This window comes from Myodes glareolus, chromosome 10 (assembly GCF_982192425.1).
Source record: "Myodes glareolus chromosome 10, mMyoGla1.1, whole genome shotgun sequence".
Classification (NCBI taxonomy): domain Eukaryota; kingdom Metazoa; phylum Chordata; class Mammalia; order Rodentia; family Cricetidae; genus Myodes; species Myodes glareolus.
The window spans coordinates 873,137-889,252 of NC_142035.1; the positions used below are offsets into that span (position 1 = coordinate 873,137).

General features: G+C 50.0%; 1 protein-coding gene across 7 annotated transcripts; it reads right to left on the reverse strand.

Moving 5' to 3' along the window:
- Positions 1–76: 76 nt before the first annotated feature.
- On the reverse strand, positions 77–15,684 carry Arfgap1 (ARF GTPase activating protein 1). 7 transcript variants are annotated; one of them, XM_048441332.3, is made up of 14 exons: positions 15,545–15,684; positions 12,563–12,626; positions 12,027–12,136; positions 11,570–11,741; positions 11,024–11,124; positions 10,181–10,267; positions 9,605–9,701; positions 7,365–7,421; positions 6,324–6,356; positions 5,221–5,250; positions 4,413–4,469; positions 3,900–3,959; positions 1,921–1,997; positions 77–1,491 (listed from the first exon to the last, which is right to left on the reverse strand). In XM_048441332.3, the coding sequence occupies exons 2-14, from the start codon at positions 12,620–12,622 to the stop codon at positions 1,155–1,157; spliced, it is 1,278 nt and encodes a 425-aa protein (XP_048297289.1). In that variant the 5' UTR covers positions 12,623–12,626; positions 15,545–15,684; the 3' UTR covers positions 77–1,154. The 7 variants fall into 7 exon arrangements, with proteins under 7 accessions (XP_048297289.1, XP_048297290.1, XP_048297292.1 ...); XM_048441333.3 differs by lacking the exon at positions 5,221–5,250; XM_048441335.3 differs by lacking the exon at positions 3,900–3,959 and having other exon boundaries at positions 1,921–1,991.
- Positions 15,685–16,116: the final 432 nt, after the last annotated feature.

The following is a 16,116-nucleotide window of genomic DNA, read 5'->3' on the forward strand; positions in this document are numbered from 1 at the left end:
AGCCAGGACTGGGACCTTAGAGCACGGACAGCTCAACCCCAGGAAGCAGAAGTAAACTTGACACACACACCACACAGAGCGTCAGGTCATGCACTGCTGGTCAAACTGAGGATCAAGACAGGCGTGGGTTTAAGGAGACAGAGACCCAGCTGGGCTCCCCGGCCACAGCACACAGCAGTCATGGAATCCTGGGAGGAAAAGGCTGTCACACCAACCACTGGTAGCACATGGGTCTCAACTGCAATGTTCCACGAAGTCCACAGGGTGGAAAATGGGGCCATCTGGAGGGACAGTTGCATGCTGAGGAGACATGACCGAGTGTGCTCTGACCCTGAGCACCCTGAGCAGGCTGGGAGAAGGCCTGGGCTGTTGTAGACACAAGGGTCCCCATCAAGACGCTCCAACCCTGGCAGTGGCCGCTGGCCCCTCAGCCCACCCTCCATATTCAGGCTCCCTTGTGCCAGGCGGGAGTGGCAGATACGCTGAAAATGCTCCTAGTTCCTTTACTTTAATTACTTTCCTCATTTCCGGGACTGGCCAAGTTCAAGTCAGGTGTCCAGGGAGGGCCAGAGCCCAAGTTGCCATGTGTGGCCAGCTGTGGAGAGTCTGTCCCACGGAACTAAGGGCTGGACAGGCTGGACAGGCTGATGCAGGAAAGGCAAAGGTCACAAAGTGAGGTTCACAGCACAGGCCACAGGCCGTGGACTTAGGTGAGGGCGTCGGTGGCAGTGCGAGCTCCAATATTGCTTTTGTCATTTCCTTTCCAGCTTAAGATTCCAGGCGTTTTCTTCAAGGAAAAAAAAAGGACAGGAGCAGACCTTTCAAGTTTTAAAAGACATTTCAACAAAAGCAGATGTCTGGCTTGGCTGACATTGCACAGGACTGCAGTTCCAGGCTGGGCCAGGGCTGCAGACACAGTGCCTGGGTCCCAAGAACCTAGAGTCCAGGAAGGCTGCTCAGGGGACCCAGGAGGCAGATGATGACAGGTGCCCTGAGGCCTAAGAGGAAGCCGCCCCACACCAGGCAGGCAGCACCCACTCAAGTCCTGCCTGAGCTACCGTCTTCACACTGAGGTCAAATGAAGGAGGATCAGAAAGGGTAAAGTGCAAACACAGCAGTCCCAGCAGAGCTGGGGCCTAGGTGCAGCAAGGCGCCTACCAGTTCTGGTTGTCCCAGCCCTCATCAGTGGTCGTAGATGGGGCAGTCTTCTTGGTGGCCTTGGCCCTGCCCTCCCCACTGGCGCCCTCCCAGCTCTCCCAGCCATCGCTGTTGCTGTTCTTGTTGTTGGATGCGGAACCTGAGCCCCAAACATCCCAGCTGTCCGAGCTCCTCCTCCCTGTTGAGGCGTCTGCGTAGGTCCAGCTGTCACTGCTCGGGGACTTGGCCTTGGGGGGCTCAGCACTCCCAAAGGTCTCCCAGAAGCTCTGGTCTATGGTGCTGTTCTGGGAGTTGTCCCCACTGCTGTTTTGGTAGCTGTGGCCCTCGAAGGGTCTATTACGGAGAGGAATAAAATCTCAAAAGTTGTCACAGAAAGACACTTGCACTACTTGCACCCGCCAAGCTGCCCAATCTGCTCAGGTTTGACCTACAACAGCTCCATGCTCTCTTCCTGGCTAGACAGGGTGCTGCCTTTTAAAGTACCTCCTAGTATCCCTGTAGGGTCAGGGTACCCTACGAAGTGAGGGACCCTTTTCTTTGAGAGCTAACTTAGCCTTCCTCAACCCGTATTATCATCACCTAAACTGTAGGGTATTTACTAGGGCACTGGGGAAGAGCACACAGGGGCCCCGGTGCTGAGGGTGAGAGGGCAGTCACTTTGCCTCTAGCAAGGACTCAGTGCAACACTGGGCAGAGGGTGCGAGGCCAGGCCACCAGCAGGGAGCCCAAAAGACCCAGGGCCTGGGTGGGGACATGGCCTACCTGTCTGAAGTGTCTTCAGCTTTCCCAGAAAAGAAAGTGGTGACATCACGCCATCCCTTGCTGCCAACTCCCTGGACCTAGAAGACATGAAAAGAAGCTAAGGCCATACTCTACATAGCACCCCTGGCTGTAAAACATGAGCACAAATGATGTTGTCTGCTGAGGCCTGAACAAAACCTGGAGGACACATGCACACATGTGTATACAGTAACACAGCAGTAACCTTTTAACACAGCAGCAACCTGGAGGAGACACGCACACATATGTACACAGTAACACAGCAGCAACCTGAAGGATACACACACACACATATGCACACAGTAACACAGCAGCAACCTGGAGGAGACACGCACACATATGCACACAGTAACACAGCAGCAACCTGGAGGATACACACACACACATATGTACACAGTAACACAGTAGCAACCTGAAGGATACACACACACACATATGCACACAGTAACACAGCAGCAACCTGGAGGAGACACACACACACATATGTACACAGTAACAGCAGCAACCTGGAGGATACATGCATACATGTGCACACAGTAACACAGCAGCAACCTGGAGGAGACACACACACACACATATGCACACAGTAATACATCAGCAACCTGGAGGATATACGCACAAATATGTACACAGTAACACAGCAGCAACCTAGAGGAGACACACACATATGCACACAGTAACACAGCAGCAACCTGGAGGAGACACACACACACACACGCATACACACACATGCACACAGTAACACATCAGCAACCTGGAGGATACACACACACATATGCACAAAGTAACACAGCAGCAACCTGGAGGATACATGCACACATATGCACACAGTAACACAGCAGCAACCTGGAGGAGACACACACACATATGCACACAGTAACACATCAGCAACCTGGAGGAGACACACACACATATGCACACAGTAACACAGCAGCAACCTGGAGGATACACACACACATATGCACAAAGTAACACAGCAGCAACCTGGAGGAGACATGCACACATATGCACACAGTAACACAGCAGCAACCTGGAGGAGACACACACACATATGCACACAGTAACACATCAGCAACCTGGAGGAGACACACACACATATGCACACAGTAACACAGCAGCAACCTGGAGGAGACATGCACACATATGCACACAGTAACACAGCAGCAACCTGGAGGAGACATGCACACATATGCACACAGTAACACAGCAGCAACCTGGAGGACACATGCACACATATGCACGCAGGAACACAGTAGCAGTGCTGAAGCAACACTAGCTGTTGGCTGCTTAGTTAGATATTTAGAGCATTTCTCTCAGAAGCAGTTCCTGTGGTGGGTGGGACAATGCCACACAGACAGTAAAAAGCATGACCTTATGACAGGCGGTGGAGGCGCACACCTTTCATCCCAGCATTCAGGAGGCAGAGGCAGATGGATCTCCGTGAATTCGAGGTCAGCCTGGTCTACAGAGTGAGTTCCAGAACAGCCAGAGCTAACAGAGAAACCCTGTCTGGAAAACACACACACACACAAAGCACATGGTATTTCCAATGTCACACTCAACATTTTGGGGGTGTTCAAAAGCTTAGAGCCACCACAGGTCTTGTCTTTACCAAAGTGCAATGAAGGTCTTCAGGAGGTGCCCTTCATTGCCATCATGTTGGGAAATCTGATGACCGCCCCCACCCTCATTCCACCAGGCTCTGAAGAGGTCACAGGACCAGCAGCAGCTAACAATGGCATTGGCACTTACCAAGGGACAGGCCAACAGCAGCAAGACAGAAAAGAAACACAGGTTAGTGGCTGGCAAGTCCCCGATAACCAAGCTGTTTCCATATTCCTCAAGCCCTCAGAAATAAGAAGGCAATGGTCACTGCCTCAGCTGCCCAAGGACCTGTGGGGCTCCAGAGTCTGGAATATGGAAACTGGCTTTGGCCGTGAAAGTCAGCAGGGTGGCCCTACCTTGGATGCCAACTGAGAGACCCCACTGGACACATCATCAAAAATCCTTCCCTCCTTCACCTGTGCAATTTAAAGGGCATTGTTAGGAGGACCAAAGCTTCAGAGTGCAGAGAGACCTGTCACATTAAGTTTCCCAAGTTCTACCAGAAGCCATCTGGCTTCAGCTACATAAGGAACCCATCACTACCAAGAGAAGCCAACTGTCATCCAGACTCCTGTTGTAAGGAAGGATGGGGCTACTGACTCCTCCCCAGGGCCAATATCCTTCTGAAGATAAGCATCACTCACTGCCTGTGGCCAGGCCACTGGGGTAAAACAGAAGGAAGAGCAAGTTCAAAGACACCCTTGGAAGCTAACTCGGGGGTTGAGGGGAGACGACTAAGGAGCCCAAGGCCACCTGGACCAGAGGAAACTATAGGCAAGATTTTGTTGACCCCCAATATACCCATTTCCCAGGTCAATACAGAGCCTCAGCAGGACACACAAGCACCTTAACCGCTGGTGTCTCCATACCTTCTCCTGTGCAGGCTTGAGGACATTCTCATTCAGGCTGTGGCCCAGCTCCGAAGCCTGTGGGAAGAGATGCTATATGACTTCACATGCAGCAACATTAGCTGCTGAAAAGCAAGCACAGGACGGCACAAGCTTTGCCAACAGAAGGGAAGGCAGGGGACGTGAATACACACGGGGAAGTAGGCTCACAGAAGTGGCACCAGAATGGAAGAACAAGACATGAAGAAAGCTCCCTCGCAATGCTGGAAGCAGCTCTGGCTCTAGTCCACAAGTAGGGAGGACAGACACAGACAGATCTGCTAACTGCTAATCTTCATCCATTTCCTAAAGCTGGCACTGAACCCTCCATGGGAGCAAAGCCTATTTGTGAGGCTCAGTGCAGGGATGGAGAAAAGGCTGGGCATAGAAGTAGCAGACAGGGGTACAGCCTCCCCTGGAGCCACCATGGTAACGCTCAGGAAGCTTTGACTTGCCTGAACCTTAACCCCAAAGCAAGGCCAGACAAAAGGCTTGAAGGGGGATAACTCAGTAACATAGGAAGGCTCCTTTCCAGCAGTTATCTGGTTTGGGATAATTAAACCAGGGAATGAACACTGAAATAAGTATTCCTTCTCTCAGAGGCCACTGGGCCCTTACAACCTTGCTCAGGGAACAGTTGGGCTGTGGATCTTGAGGAAGATGAGCTTCCAGCACCAGCAGGCCAGGAAGATGACATCGGTGACCCAAACACAAAGGGAGATACAGCCAGGAGCAAAGCACATGTTTAGCAGACATGGGGCAGCATGCACCAGTAGAAACAAGGTTTTACCGGCTCTGATTGCTGTTTGTAACCCCAAAACTTGACCCAGTTGGCAGGAAGGCAGTTACAGAGAAAGAGCAGGTGGCAGGAGTCACATTAGCAATGCCCAGAAGTGCCACAAAACACACCTCTTAAACTCTAACCAGGGTGATAGGGGAGTTCAGCCAATCACATTCTGTTTTTGGGGCGTGCCGCCCTCAGGCTAAAGCCTGCCTATAAACCTAGCAAGCACGCTCTGCTAGCTCTCTCTTTTCGCCTGGCTCCTGCCTCTGGACGGATCGCTTGGATTCTGGTGTAAGCTGTTGTTAAGTCTTACTTCTGTTTATTAAAGCTGTATATTTTGTATCAAGATAGTCTGGGGACTTTTCATTACCAATCGCCCTGCAGCTTCACCAGGGTCTCACACTGCAGTCCTTTAGCAACCCCTGACTGCTGGAGTATGACAGCTGTGGACCACCACCCTCTGATTTCCTGCATCAGAACTACATGAATCTGCTTTGGATCCTTGCATCAGTATTTCTCTGATTTCAAATTTATCACAATCCAGACCCCATGATATGCCTAAGGAGTCTGAGCCTAACTTAGAAGCTCTGAAGTAAAACCAGGAAGGCTTCTCCAAGGTGGATCACATGGGATGCAGGGCTGGAAAAAGGTCCTGAGAGGCAGAAATGCCTATGAAGAGAGAACTGCAGGCCACAAGGACCTAAAACCCTGCCCACCTCATCATGGAGGACAGTTGACCAGAGCTCTAAGCATGGCAACTATTCTTATATTCAGCTTGGAAGAAAAGTAAACCTCCAACCCGGAACTGTCACCGCTGGTCACACAAACCAAGCAGTCACACCTTTGCAGCTGAAAGCCCAAGGCTGTGAGTTGTGGCCCAGACTGCCCTTCCCATATGAGGCAGCTATGGCACAGTGGCTTCATCGGTGGCTGTGGTAGATAAGGAAGTCTCCTGCTCACAGCAACTGGAGGCACTGAGGTACACAGGGACACATGAGGACAGAGGAGGTCCTTCTTCCCTAGGACCTCAGACCTGCAGTATCCAGACACTGCATACGACGGAAGACTGAAGAGTTCTAAAACAGAGAATAAATGCTTCCCCTTCTTACCTTCTGACTAGCTTGGGATCCAAATTTTGTAGCCTAAAAAGGAAAAACAAAAGCCAGTATTTTGAGTCAAATTCAAATGTCTTGACCCTACCCATAAGACTTTATCTATATGGGGCCCAGGTGGAGTTAGTTCCAGAACTCGCTCCTGGCAAGTACCCATGCAGTCAGTATGACCATGGCAACAGCTCTCAGAGACCAGGTTGCTGTGGGAAAGCCTGGCTTAGCAGATGCTGTAACAAATCCACAAACTGCTGGGGATAGGACAAGTTTGGGCCCAGCAGTCACCCCTGGCCCTACTTGTTCCACATGTGGGCAGCACAGTATCTAACTTATCTAGACATAAAGAACTGTGACACTCGAGAAAAAGCAGGCCTGTCTAGATGCCCCAGCTGGAGGTAACTAGATCTCCCCGGGCATCAGTCTCGCTAGAGATGAGAACACACCTTGTCAGCAGTCAGCAACTTCTCCATGGCAAATGGGCAAGAAGGGCAGATACAATGGCTTCCAGCTTGTTTGAACGGCTATGGGCACTATTGGTCTGGTTCCTATGGACCAGTGGGCCAATTTACCTCTATCCCTGTACCCCTTGTACCATGGTCACACAGCCTAACCCCAGACTCAAAGACTACACCTTCTGGCTTTTTCCCTATTAGTGATTGCCGGCTCACTGCCAGAGTCAGACATGTTCCCTATAGAGCATGGTCTATCCCAACCAGGACTCTCCAGGTCTCCTCTCACTTTGAAGGAGAGGAGCTACACTATCTCAACACTGCTTACTCTCAAGACCTAAAGGGAAAAGTTCAGGCACAGGTACCCATCAGTTATTCACTAAGGACTGTGTCTGTCACCACCCACATGATGCCAAGCCAACCTCTGCAAGCAGTTTGTCCCTGACACAGAAACAAACATCTGCTACAATAAGGGTTCCTTGGACCATCCTGAAGTGGACAAGGCCCCACACTTGTCTGCTAGAAGGGCTAAAGAATAGTATGCAGAAGGACCCCAGGCCAGCAGTGGGCAGCATGCACCCAAGTCACTTACACCTTCCTTCGCTGCAGACGCAAACTTGCTTGCCCCGGTGGTAAAGCTGCTCCATCCCTGAGAAGGCAACAGAGAGTGATGAAGCACGGCTTTTCTGGACCCAATGCACGCCACACTCGTGATGCTGAAGCACAGCAAGGATCCACAGAAGGCACCTAAACGCTTCTATGGCTCTGGGACCAGCAAAGGCAGCCAGTGCCGCAGCACCCACACTGTCCTTGCCAGCAGCAGCACACAGCACACATCAGTACTGTCCTCCCCAAGAGGAAGGACTCAAACACCAAGCACAGGATGGCTACCAGGCCTCTTAGGCAGACATCAAAGGGTTTCGGCAGAGCTGTCCTCACTTCTGTCCTTACCCCTTCCTGCCTCCCAGAGGGGCAGAAAGCGGTGGGCAAAGGCCTTCCTCTAAATTCAAAGTTATTTCCTCACAAATACCTTCCAATGTGAATTAAAGTTACTTCAAAATAAAAACATCCCGCTTAAACCACAACTGACTTTTGTCCTTCCCCCAAGTTAGTGCAGAGGAAGAACGTACTTAGGAGACATTGTCTACACTGTGTTCCTTAGAAAAGGCCATCAGCAGAAGACAGGGACTCGGTTTCCAAAGGGTGAGGAAGGCCTGACATGTTGGCGCACACTTTTGATCCCAGTACTTGGGGGCCAGAGACAAGTTGAACTCTGAGTTTGAGGCCATCTGGTCTACAAAATGAGTTCTCAAAAAAACCAAAAGAGAGAAAGTTCTCTCCATAGCAACAGGCTTTCCGATAGAAGCCCCTTCTCTCCTAAAGACCCAGTGTGGCAGCAGGACGGTGACTGCCACAGTCTGGGGGCAGAGGACAGTTTTAACCAAGTTTTTGGTTTTGGGGACAGGTTCTCACTAAGTAGGCCAGGGTGGCTTCAGGCTCAGGGCAATCTTCTTGCTTCAGCTTCTCCAGTGCTAGAACTACAGGTGTGCACTACAATTCAACTTGTTTTAAAATAATTTTTGAGCCAGGCATGGTGGCTCATGCTTGTAATCCCAATATGCAGGAGGACTATTGCAAATTTGAGACTGGCCTGGTCTACATATGATTTCAATCAAGACTGCCACACAGAACTACAAGCAAGACTCTGTCTCAAAAAAAAAAAAAAAAGAAAAAAAGGTTAAAAAATAATCCATACATTCATGATTCATGAAACAAAGAAGAGAGTGATGACAGATGCCAGCCTTTCCTCTGTGCTGTCAGTGCAGACCCCAGTGCACGTGTGCAACAGCAACGCATTTTACATTCCGCCCCTTCTCACAGAATTTATTCCTCTTATGTACCGTGCCTATTTATTCTTATCAATATAAAAAGCCTTTTCTTTTTTTTTTTAATTTTTTACTAGTTTGCTGTTGTTTTTGTTTTTCAAGACAGGGTTTCTCTGTGCAGCTCTGGTTATCCTGGAACTCGACACTGTGACCTGTGTGCAATGGGCACCAAAGTTATACAGATACTTCCTTCCATATGACCTGAGGCTCCCCAAGTGCTGGGACTAAAGGTGCCTTTACCACTTCTGGCCTATTTCCTCCTCTTTTCACTCACAGCATCCACGAATGGATCTATCATCTGCCACTCAACTGCAGCCCTAGCCTGCCCTTCAGAGTGCTTGCACTTATGATTACTACAGAACAGCAACACTGCACAGAACAAAAGGAGCTCTGAAAAGATTAGTTTCCCTGGAAAAGCAAGCCTCAAATGCCACACCCTGAACTTCTCACCTGGAGCTTCCAAATTGCCTGGAAAGCCGATAAATGGTCCCAAATGCAAGCACCACACCCCAGTAGAGTGCCGGAACCTTAAGCAGCCTCTGCTCAGGGCCTCACTTCCTGAGTCAGCCTGCCCAGCACAGGCCAGAAGGCTGGGTCAGCCTTCCCCTGAACTCAGGACATGACCTAGAGATAAGAAGTGTACTCACAGGCTCCACAGAAAACTTGCAGGGCTTTGGGGAAATCTACCTTGGTAAATTTGAAATACATGTTTTATGGTCAGAGTAAGTAAGTGGCTGAACATATTTGGGGTATGAATAAAATGCCATTTTTTAAAAGAGTCATTCACTGAAGGTAAACAAGAGGGGGCCTTTAATCATATCACCACAGGGTATGTGCCCCAGGACTACCCGCTCTTCCATAAAGGGCCCTTCTTGTCTTGGCACTGAACAACCCCTTTGGCTGTGCCTGTCACAGGAGGCACTCTGAAGGACCGAGGTCTCCTTACCGAGTACAAGGATGACATCGCATTGTTGAGAAAGTCGTCCTCTCTCTTCTGAGGTGGCACTGTGTTCCCAAACCCCACATAGCGATTCTCCTGAGCCCTGAGAATAAACACAGACAGCACTAGCCACAGCCATGAACTTTGCCACTCCTCAACAGTGAGACACTGGCCACCAGGAGGTGCCTCCTCCCTCTCAGGACACACTACCTTCTGGGCAATGGGCACCGAAGTTATACAGATACTTCATTCCATATGACCTGAGGTTTCCCAGCAAGACCTAACCCCGATAAGTGGGGGTTACCCGAAAGCATCATTTACAGGTTGAGCAGATTCCAAGAAGAAAACGCATCATCTTTAATATTGGGTTTTCTCCACATTCAAAGCCTCCATTCAAACCTGGACCATCTTGGGGCTTGATATAAATGGATCCCCGGATTACATACACTGTGGACACACAGGAGTGAGCCCCGCCTACTCTAAAGGAAAGAGTCCCAACCCAATGGAGTAAATCCATATAGAGTGGCCTGTCACGGATGCCCTCAGCTGCCTGCTTGCTATCCCTGGCTTAAGAGGCCTTACCCCTGATAGGAGCCCAGGTCATCATTCAGCCAGTCTTCAAAAGCCTTGTCCCCAGAGGTCGTCACACTCTGTGGCTGGCCAGAGGATCTGAAATACAAAGTTAAAGGCCAGTAAGGCCTTGACAACACCAAATGAAACCACAGTCTTTGTGACAAGGACTTCCATATCATATATGCGGTTATGCAGCAAACAGCCCTAACCCATAGGATGCTCAGGCACACCTAATGGTCCAGTGGTTCTCTGCCCAGTCTAACGGCAGCTGGCAGTGAATTCTGCACCTGCCAGGGATGGCTGGCTCTAACGGTTCAGAGCTGGGAAGTAAGACTAAAACCATCAGTAGTACTAGAACCTTCCAGTAAGTTCTGCAGGACCTAGGGGCAGAGGATATGCTGTCATCTGTACACAGTCCTCTCCTGTCCCTTATCCACCTTGCACTAGAGAAGGGAGACTCTTCACAGTGGAACTTGGGATGTACAACAGGAATCTGTACCATTTTGGGGCCTAAACTATGGAATGAACAACCGCTCACAGAGGAGGGACTACATGCCAAAAAACCACAACCCACACCCACACCCTCACAGGCACTGCGCATAGGGTTGTATGATAGACCTGTAAGGAGAGGAACCAACCCTCTTGCAGAACAGGGCAAGATGCTACTTCTTATTTGCTAGAAGTTTGCACTGTCTCAGAAATGTTAAAAAGCTACTTTTCACTGACTTCCAGGAACAGCTCTCAACTGAAGCTGTTTCCACAAGCAGAGGAAATGAGGTTACTACGGGAATCCTGAGCTACCACTAACGTGAGGGTGAAGCTGAGATCTGACTAGCAGGTCAGAGGAACTACCGGTGAGCAGTGGACTGCAGTATCTTGGGCTGAGGTGGGGTCCAGTTCTGCGCAGGCGAAGACTCCAGAGACCACTCTCTACCTTCTGCCAAAGTAGCCACCTAACAAGATGACACAAGGCAGAAGCAGTTACCATCAACTCAAGCACATCCAACCACACAAGTCAGTATCTCAGTCATGAGCCAGGGCTCATGTGACGATCAAAGTGTTAGTGGGCTACTGGCCTCTACGGCTGCAACTTCAAATGCATAAGGACTCATTAGTTTGACCCCTCAATCTGAGTGAGGCCAGATTCTCAGATGGTCTGCAAACGAGTTAGTCTGCGGCACTCCGATCACTGTTCCTTTACTCCCTTTAATTACAGGCCATTTGCATTACCTGTGGGCAAGAAGAGCCTGCCTAGTTTTAGTAAAGGTCACTTGTGCTTGTCCGTTCTTGGACAGTACATGGCCTCCACAGATGCTAAAAGTGCTTCCCAAAGCCACTGAAGCCACATTCTGGCCGCTGTGAAAGTGTGTGTTAGGCATTCAAGCCAGGCGCCCTCACCTTATCCCGGAAGAGCGCTGCAGCCCTGCTGCTGTACTTGTCCTGCAGGGACCAGCTGGGCTCATAGTCCTCCTGGGCCTCCAGGAACTCTCGGAACTTAGCGTTCCCACCAGCCTTCATCTTCTCCAGTTCGATGTCCTTCCATTTGTCCATTGTAACAGAGCGCACAAAGCTAGACACCAGACGTCTGATCTGATTACCAAGTATGAGGGGCCCCAGTAGCTCCCAACCCAAGATTTGTCCTGAGCTAGACACAGGCGTTTCCTGTCTGGGGCAGAAGCCAGAAGAAGCTTCATGGAGGCAAGCTGGACAACAGTGGTTATCCTGGCCGGGGTTAGGAGTGAGGACCACCTAACAAGGTGGGGAACAGCTCCCAGCACCCCTGTCCGACAGCAGTTTGGGCAGCAGCCCCACAACATGGCGAGCAGGACAGACACAGGCTGTGCAGGACACTGACCTGAGGTGCACCCCAAGCCCACGGTGTCTCCCAGAGCATTCCAGGCAGATCCAGATGCCATAAGTCACGCTGACCCACTGAGGATTAAATGCACCACACTCAAAGCAAACCTGCAAAGAGGGGCCACACGCAACTCACCAGGCAGCTCAGGGCAGTGTTAGGACCCCAAAGATGCCCCCCAAAAGGTGGAAGAGCAGGCCACATGTGCAAAGACGGAACTAAAGAGCTAGCACCAATAAGCCCGACAGGCTGCTCAGGTTGGTCAAAGGATGTGGGTACAGGACAAAGATGGAGGCAGAAGCTGCCTAGACTCTGGCATAAAGATAAACAACCTCTCATGAGTAAAAATGTTCAGAAAGGAGACCAAGCATCCGTAGCACAACCTGAGCAGTGTGACAAAGTCCCACTCCCTACAGCCACAGGAGTGAGCACCGAGACATGAGCTGCCTCTCCGAGGAGGGACACACAACCATAGTTGCATCTGACACCAAGATTTTCACCAGCCACCCAAGCCCGGCCCGAAGGTCCACACTCACGTTGTTCTCATCTTGTGCCCTGACTTCTTTAAGTACTTTTCTGGTTCTTGGGCTGGCCATGGTGCTGCAAGGAGAAAAACAAACCCTTACAATGGCTTACTATGCAACAAAGAAAATGAGTTGGCAGTGCAGTAACTTTACACAGTGATGACTTCATAGGATCTGCCACAAAGCTGCTCTGATTTGACAGTGGTATTCCTGTCCAGTACAGGAGCATTGGGGGAGGGAATCTCAGGCCACAACCAACAGTAGTCAGGAATGCCTGCAAGTTTAAGTTCAACCTCTGTGTGCCACTAGGCAGCATAAATGATAAAAACAAAACAAAACAAAACAAAAAAACCCTGTCATTTGGTGACAAACTCACAAGGAGTAACCTTATAAAATACATGAAGAATGGCTGCTTAATCTGCTCCCCGCTAAAAAGGGCAGCTCACTGATGGAAGAGAGCATCCTGCACTTCCTGCCTCCCCGCCAGCTCTCCAAGTCTGTGTAGGAAGCCCTCAGGCTGCAACAAGGGGCAAGGAAGTATTCCTGGCAATGGTGTTAGACGGCGTGTAAATAGGTCCTGTATGAGAGCATCCCGACGAGTAAATGTGAGAGAAGACAGCCATAGGACACAATATCGACCACAGACCACCCACACAGGGCCTTTGGTGGGAAGAGCAATAAGGCTTAGCCTTCTTTCTTTCTTTCTAACTGTCCATTCACATGTATAACTGTGTACACACACGTGAAGACCAGAGAACACAGGTTGTCTTCCACAGATGTCTATCCTATTCCTTTGGGATGCTGAGCGTGGAGCTCAGCTGAAAACAAGCTCCCGCAATCTTCCCATCTCCATCCTCCAATGTTGGAGTCATAGACATGTGCAGCCATGCTTGGCTTTTACGTAGGTACTGAAGATCTGAACTCAGATCCTCACGCATACACAGAAAGAGCTCTGACCCCCTAAACTGTCTCCCTAGCCCCTATTCTTTTCTTCATAGCCGCCAGTTTCAGCCATGTTTAACTTTAAATGGTGGTCCATTTAATTCAGGACTAGGAATAAAGCAAAAGGAAGAGACTGTGCCAACAACAAGGCTGGGCATAAGCTGATGCCAGTGTTACCACACACATGAGCAGGGAGGGAACTGGAGGCAGGACCTGGGCCTCTCGCCATCCCCCTTCCAGTCCAGTCAGGCGTGGTCTCTCCAGAACTCATCTGTCCCAACGGACCTATGCTGTTTCCTCTAATTCACAGGGCATCACACATACAAAAAAAAGGGTAAGTACTCCCTCTGACAGAAGTTACAGGTTTTCAGTGTTTCACCTTGCTATTTACTTGCTGTTAGACTGAAAATGACCATTTTCTATTCATGTTGTTCACATAAAAAAAAAGCACGTCTCAGATCCTATATTTCATTTTAAATTTAACTCTGAAGAAATATGGTGTTCCATAAAGGAAATCTTGACTCTCAATTCTCCTGCATCTTGAAATTTCTATGGTCACATAACTAGGATCCCCTTCTGTCAGATGTTAGGAAATATTTGCTTTTCTGTAACTTTGAAATGAAACCCTAGTTCACTGTGTTAAGTACATGGTAGGATGGCATCCTGAAAGCACGAACACACAAAAGCAGACTCCTCCATGTAGGACTCAGGCCCTGGTGTGACTCATTCATCAGGCACAACAGTTACACCCCAGGCATCTACTCATGTACACCCACAGACAGTTCAGAGCCTTTGGGGAAGACACTGGCAGGCCAGAGTTTACAAAGCCCTCTACATTCTTCTCAGTCGCTACGTGAACAGCTGTCACCAAGACCAGTGGAGGTTTCGGTAGTCAATCTCAAAGCGCTGTGCCGGCCCTCAGAGGCTGACAACCACACAATGGAGGCAAACAATGATAAGAAGTCAGCATCTCGTGAGACTGCTCTGAATTTCTGGCCATGTAAAATTGAGCGGGACATTCACGGCTCTAGGAGAAAATGGGGGAGAGTGGATGACTTGGCTTGGATTTTGTTTTCGAGACAGGGTCTTTTTTCTTAGCCCTGGCTATTCTGGAACTCACTATGCAGACCAGGTTGGCCTCAAACTCACAGAGATCTGCCTGCCTCTGCTTCCCATGTCTGGCTTGGTATGGATTTAAGAAACTCTTCTGTGTGGTAAACTTTGGGTATTGGTGAGTAATTACTTATCTTAAATGTTGTTTAATAACATGAAAACAAGTATCTCCTCGCTTTCGCCAATCGAAATATGGCTCAAAAAAGGTTCAAGAATCCTTTTTTTTTTTAAATATTTTTTTCTTGGGTGTGTGTATAATGTGTCCACAGTACATACCCAGAAGCCTAGAAGGTGGGAGGAGTCAGCTGTTCCCTTCCACCAGGTGAGTCCTGGTGGCAAGTACCCTTACCTGATAATCCACCTCACCCACCCCTAGGAATTCTTAATAGCCAAAATTAAAAAGTGACAAAACGCTCTTCCTTCAAGCAGACACACCCAGTGAATACTGAAGCAAACAAGGTTATTTCCGGACAGTACTAAACTACATGTCACACTAGAGTGTTTGGGTCTTCAACTGGGACGTGATGAACCTTTGAGGTCACAGAGACGTTTGGGAACATAGCCAGGCCCTAAAGTTACAGAATGGGTGACAAGGAGAAACGCTAATCGTCTTTCCCAGAACTGCTTTAAGCACACAGAGAACCCATGTCTAAGTTATGATCCTCGCTCTGAAGAACAGGTGATTTCAGAACATCACCTTGCCTAGGACCATAAACAGAGCTCCATGGCTGCAAACACTGCACAGCAGAAGTATGAAGCCTGAAACAGAGTGGATTATTTATGACTTGTGGTGCTTTCTGAGGGCAAATATCAGCACATCCTTCCAAAACCAGGTAAAACTGAGAAAAGGTTTAGAAGCCTGGTCCTTTGGGGGGTGGGGTTGATGTTATTGGTTTGGTTTTTTGTTTGTTTGTTTTCTCCTCCTTCGGCAGTACTCACTTCAAAGGCCAAGCAGGAAAACGATCAACAAGCTGTGGCTAGGGAGTCTGGCTTCCCGGCACAGCTGGACAGAATCTCTTTCGAAATGATGACTAGCGTCCCTTTCCCGGGCAAGTGGGCTGTGCAGAACCGGTCTACGCCCGAGAGCGATGAGGGACCACGGAGAAGAGTGGTCCTAGGCTGGAGAGTGGCAAGTTCAGAGGCCGAGGGGTCTGGACGGCCGCAGCGAGGAGGTCCAATGGGGCGGCCGCTGGGAATCGAAGAGAGCAGCCGCACACAGGGATCCTGGAGTTTGGGGTCCGAGGAAGAGAAACGTCACAGGTCGGGGCACTGGAGAGTCCGGGGCCGGGAAACTGGGGGATGGGAGGCAGGGGGCGAGGGAGGAACCGAGAGCCGTGGAGTCAGGGCTGGAGGCTGGGGGTGTCGAACAGCCGGGGCATTGGGGAACAGGGCCTAGGGCCGCAGTATCGAGGGTTAGAGGACCAGGAACCGGGTAATCTGAGAACCGGAAGGTCAAGGAACTGAGGGTCCGCGGGTCGCGAGAGTCCCGGCCGCAAGCTCACCTGCTGCTC

Bases quoted from the DNA above. Each gene is read 5' to 3' on its own strand.
- Arfgap1 (XM_048441332.3), bottom strand. From the start codon at position 12,622: ATGGCCAGCCCAAGAACCAGAAAAGTACTTAAAGAAGTCAGGGCACAA. The intron at 11,125-11,569 runs GTGAGGGCGCCT...TCATCTTGTTAG, and splicing joins CAGCGCTCTTCCGGGATAAG to GTGGCTACTTTGGCAGAAGG. The intron at 1,492-1,920 runs GTAGGCCATGTC...TCTCCGTAATAG, and splicing joins GCTGAAGACACTTCAGACAG to ACCCTTCGAGGGCCACAGCT.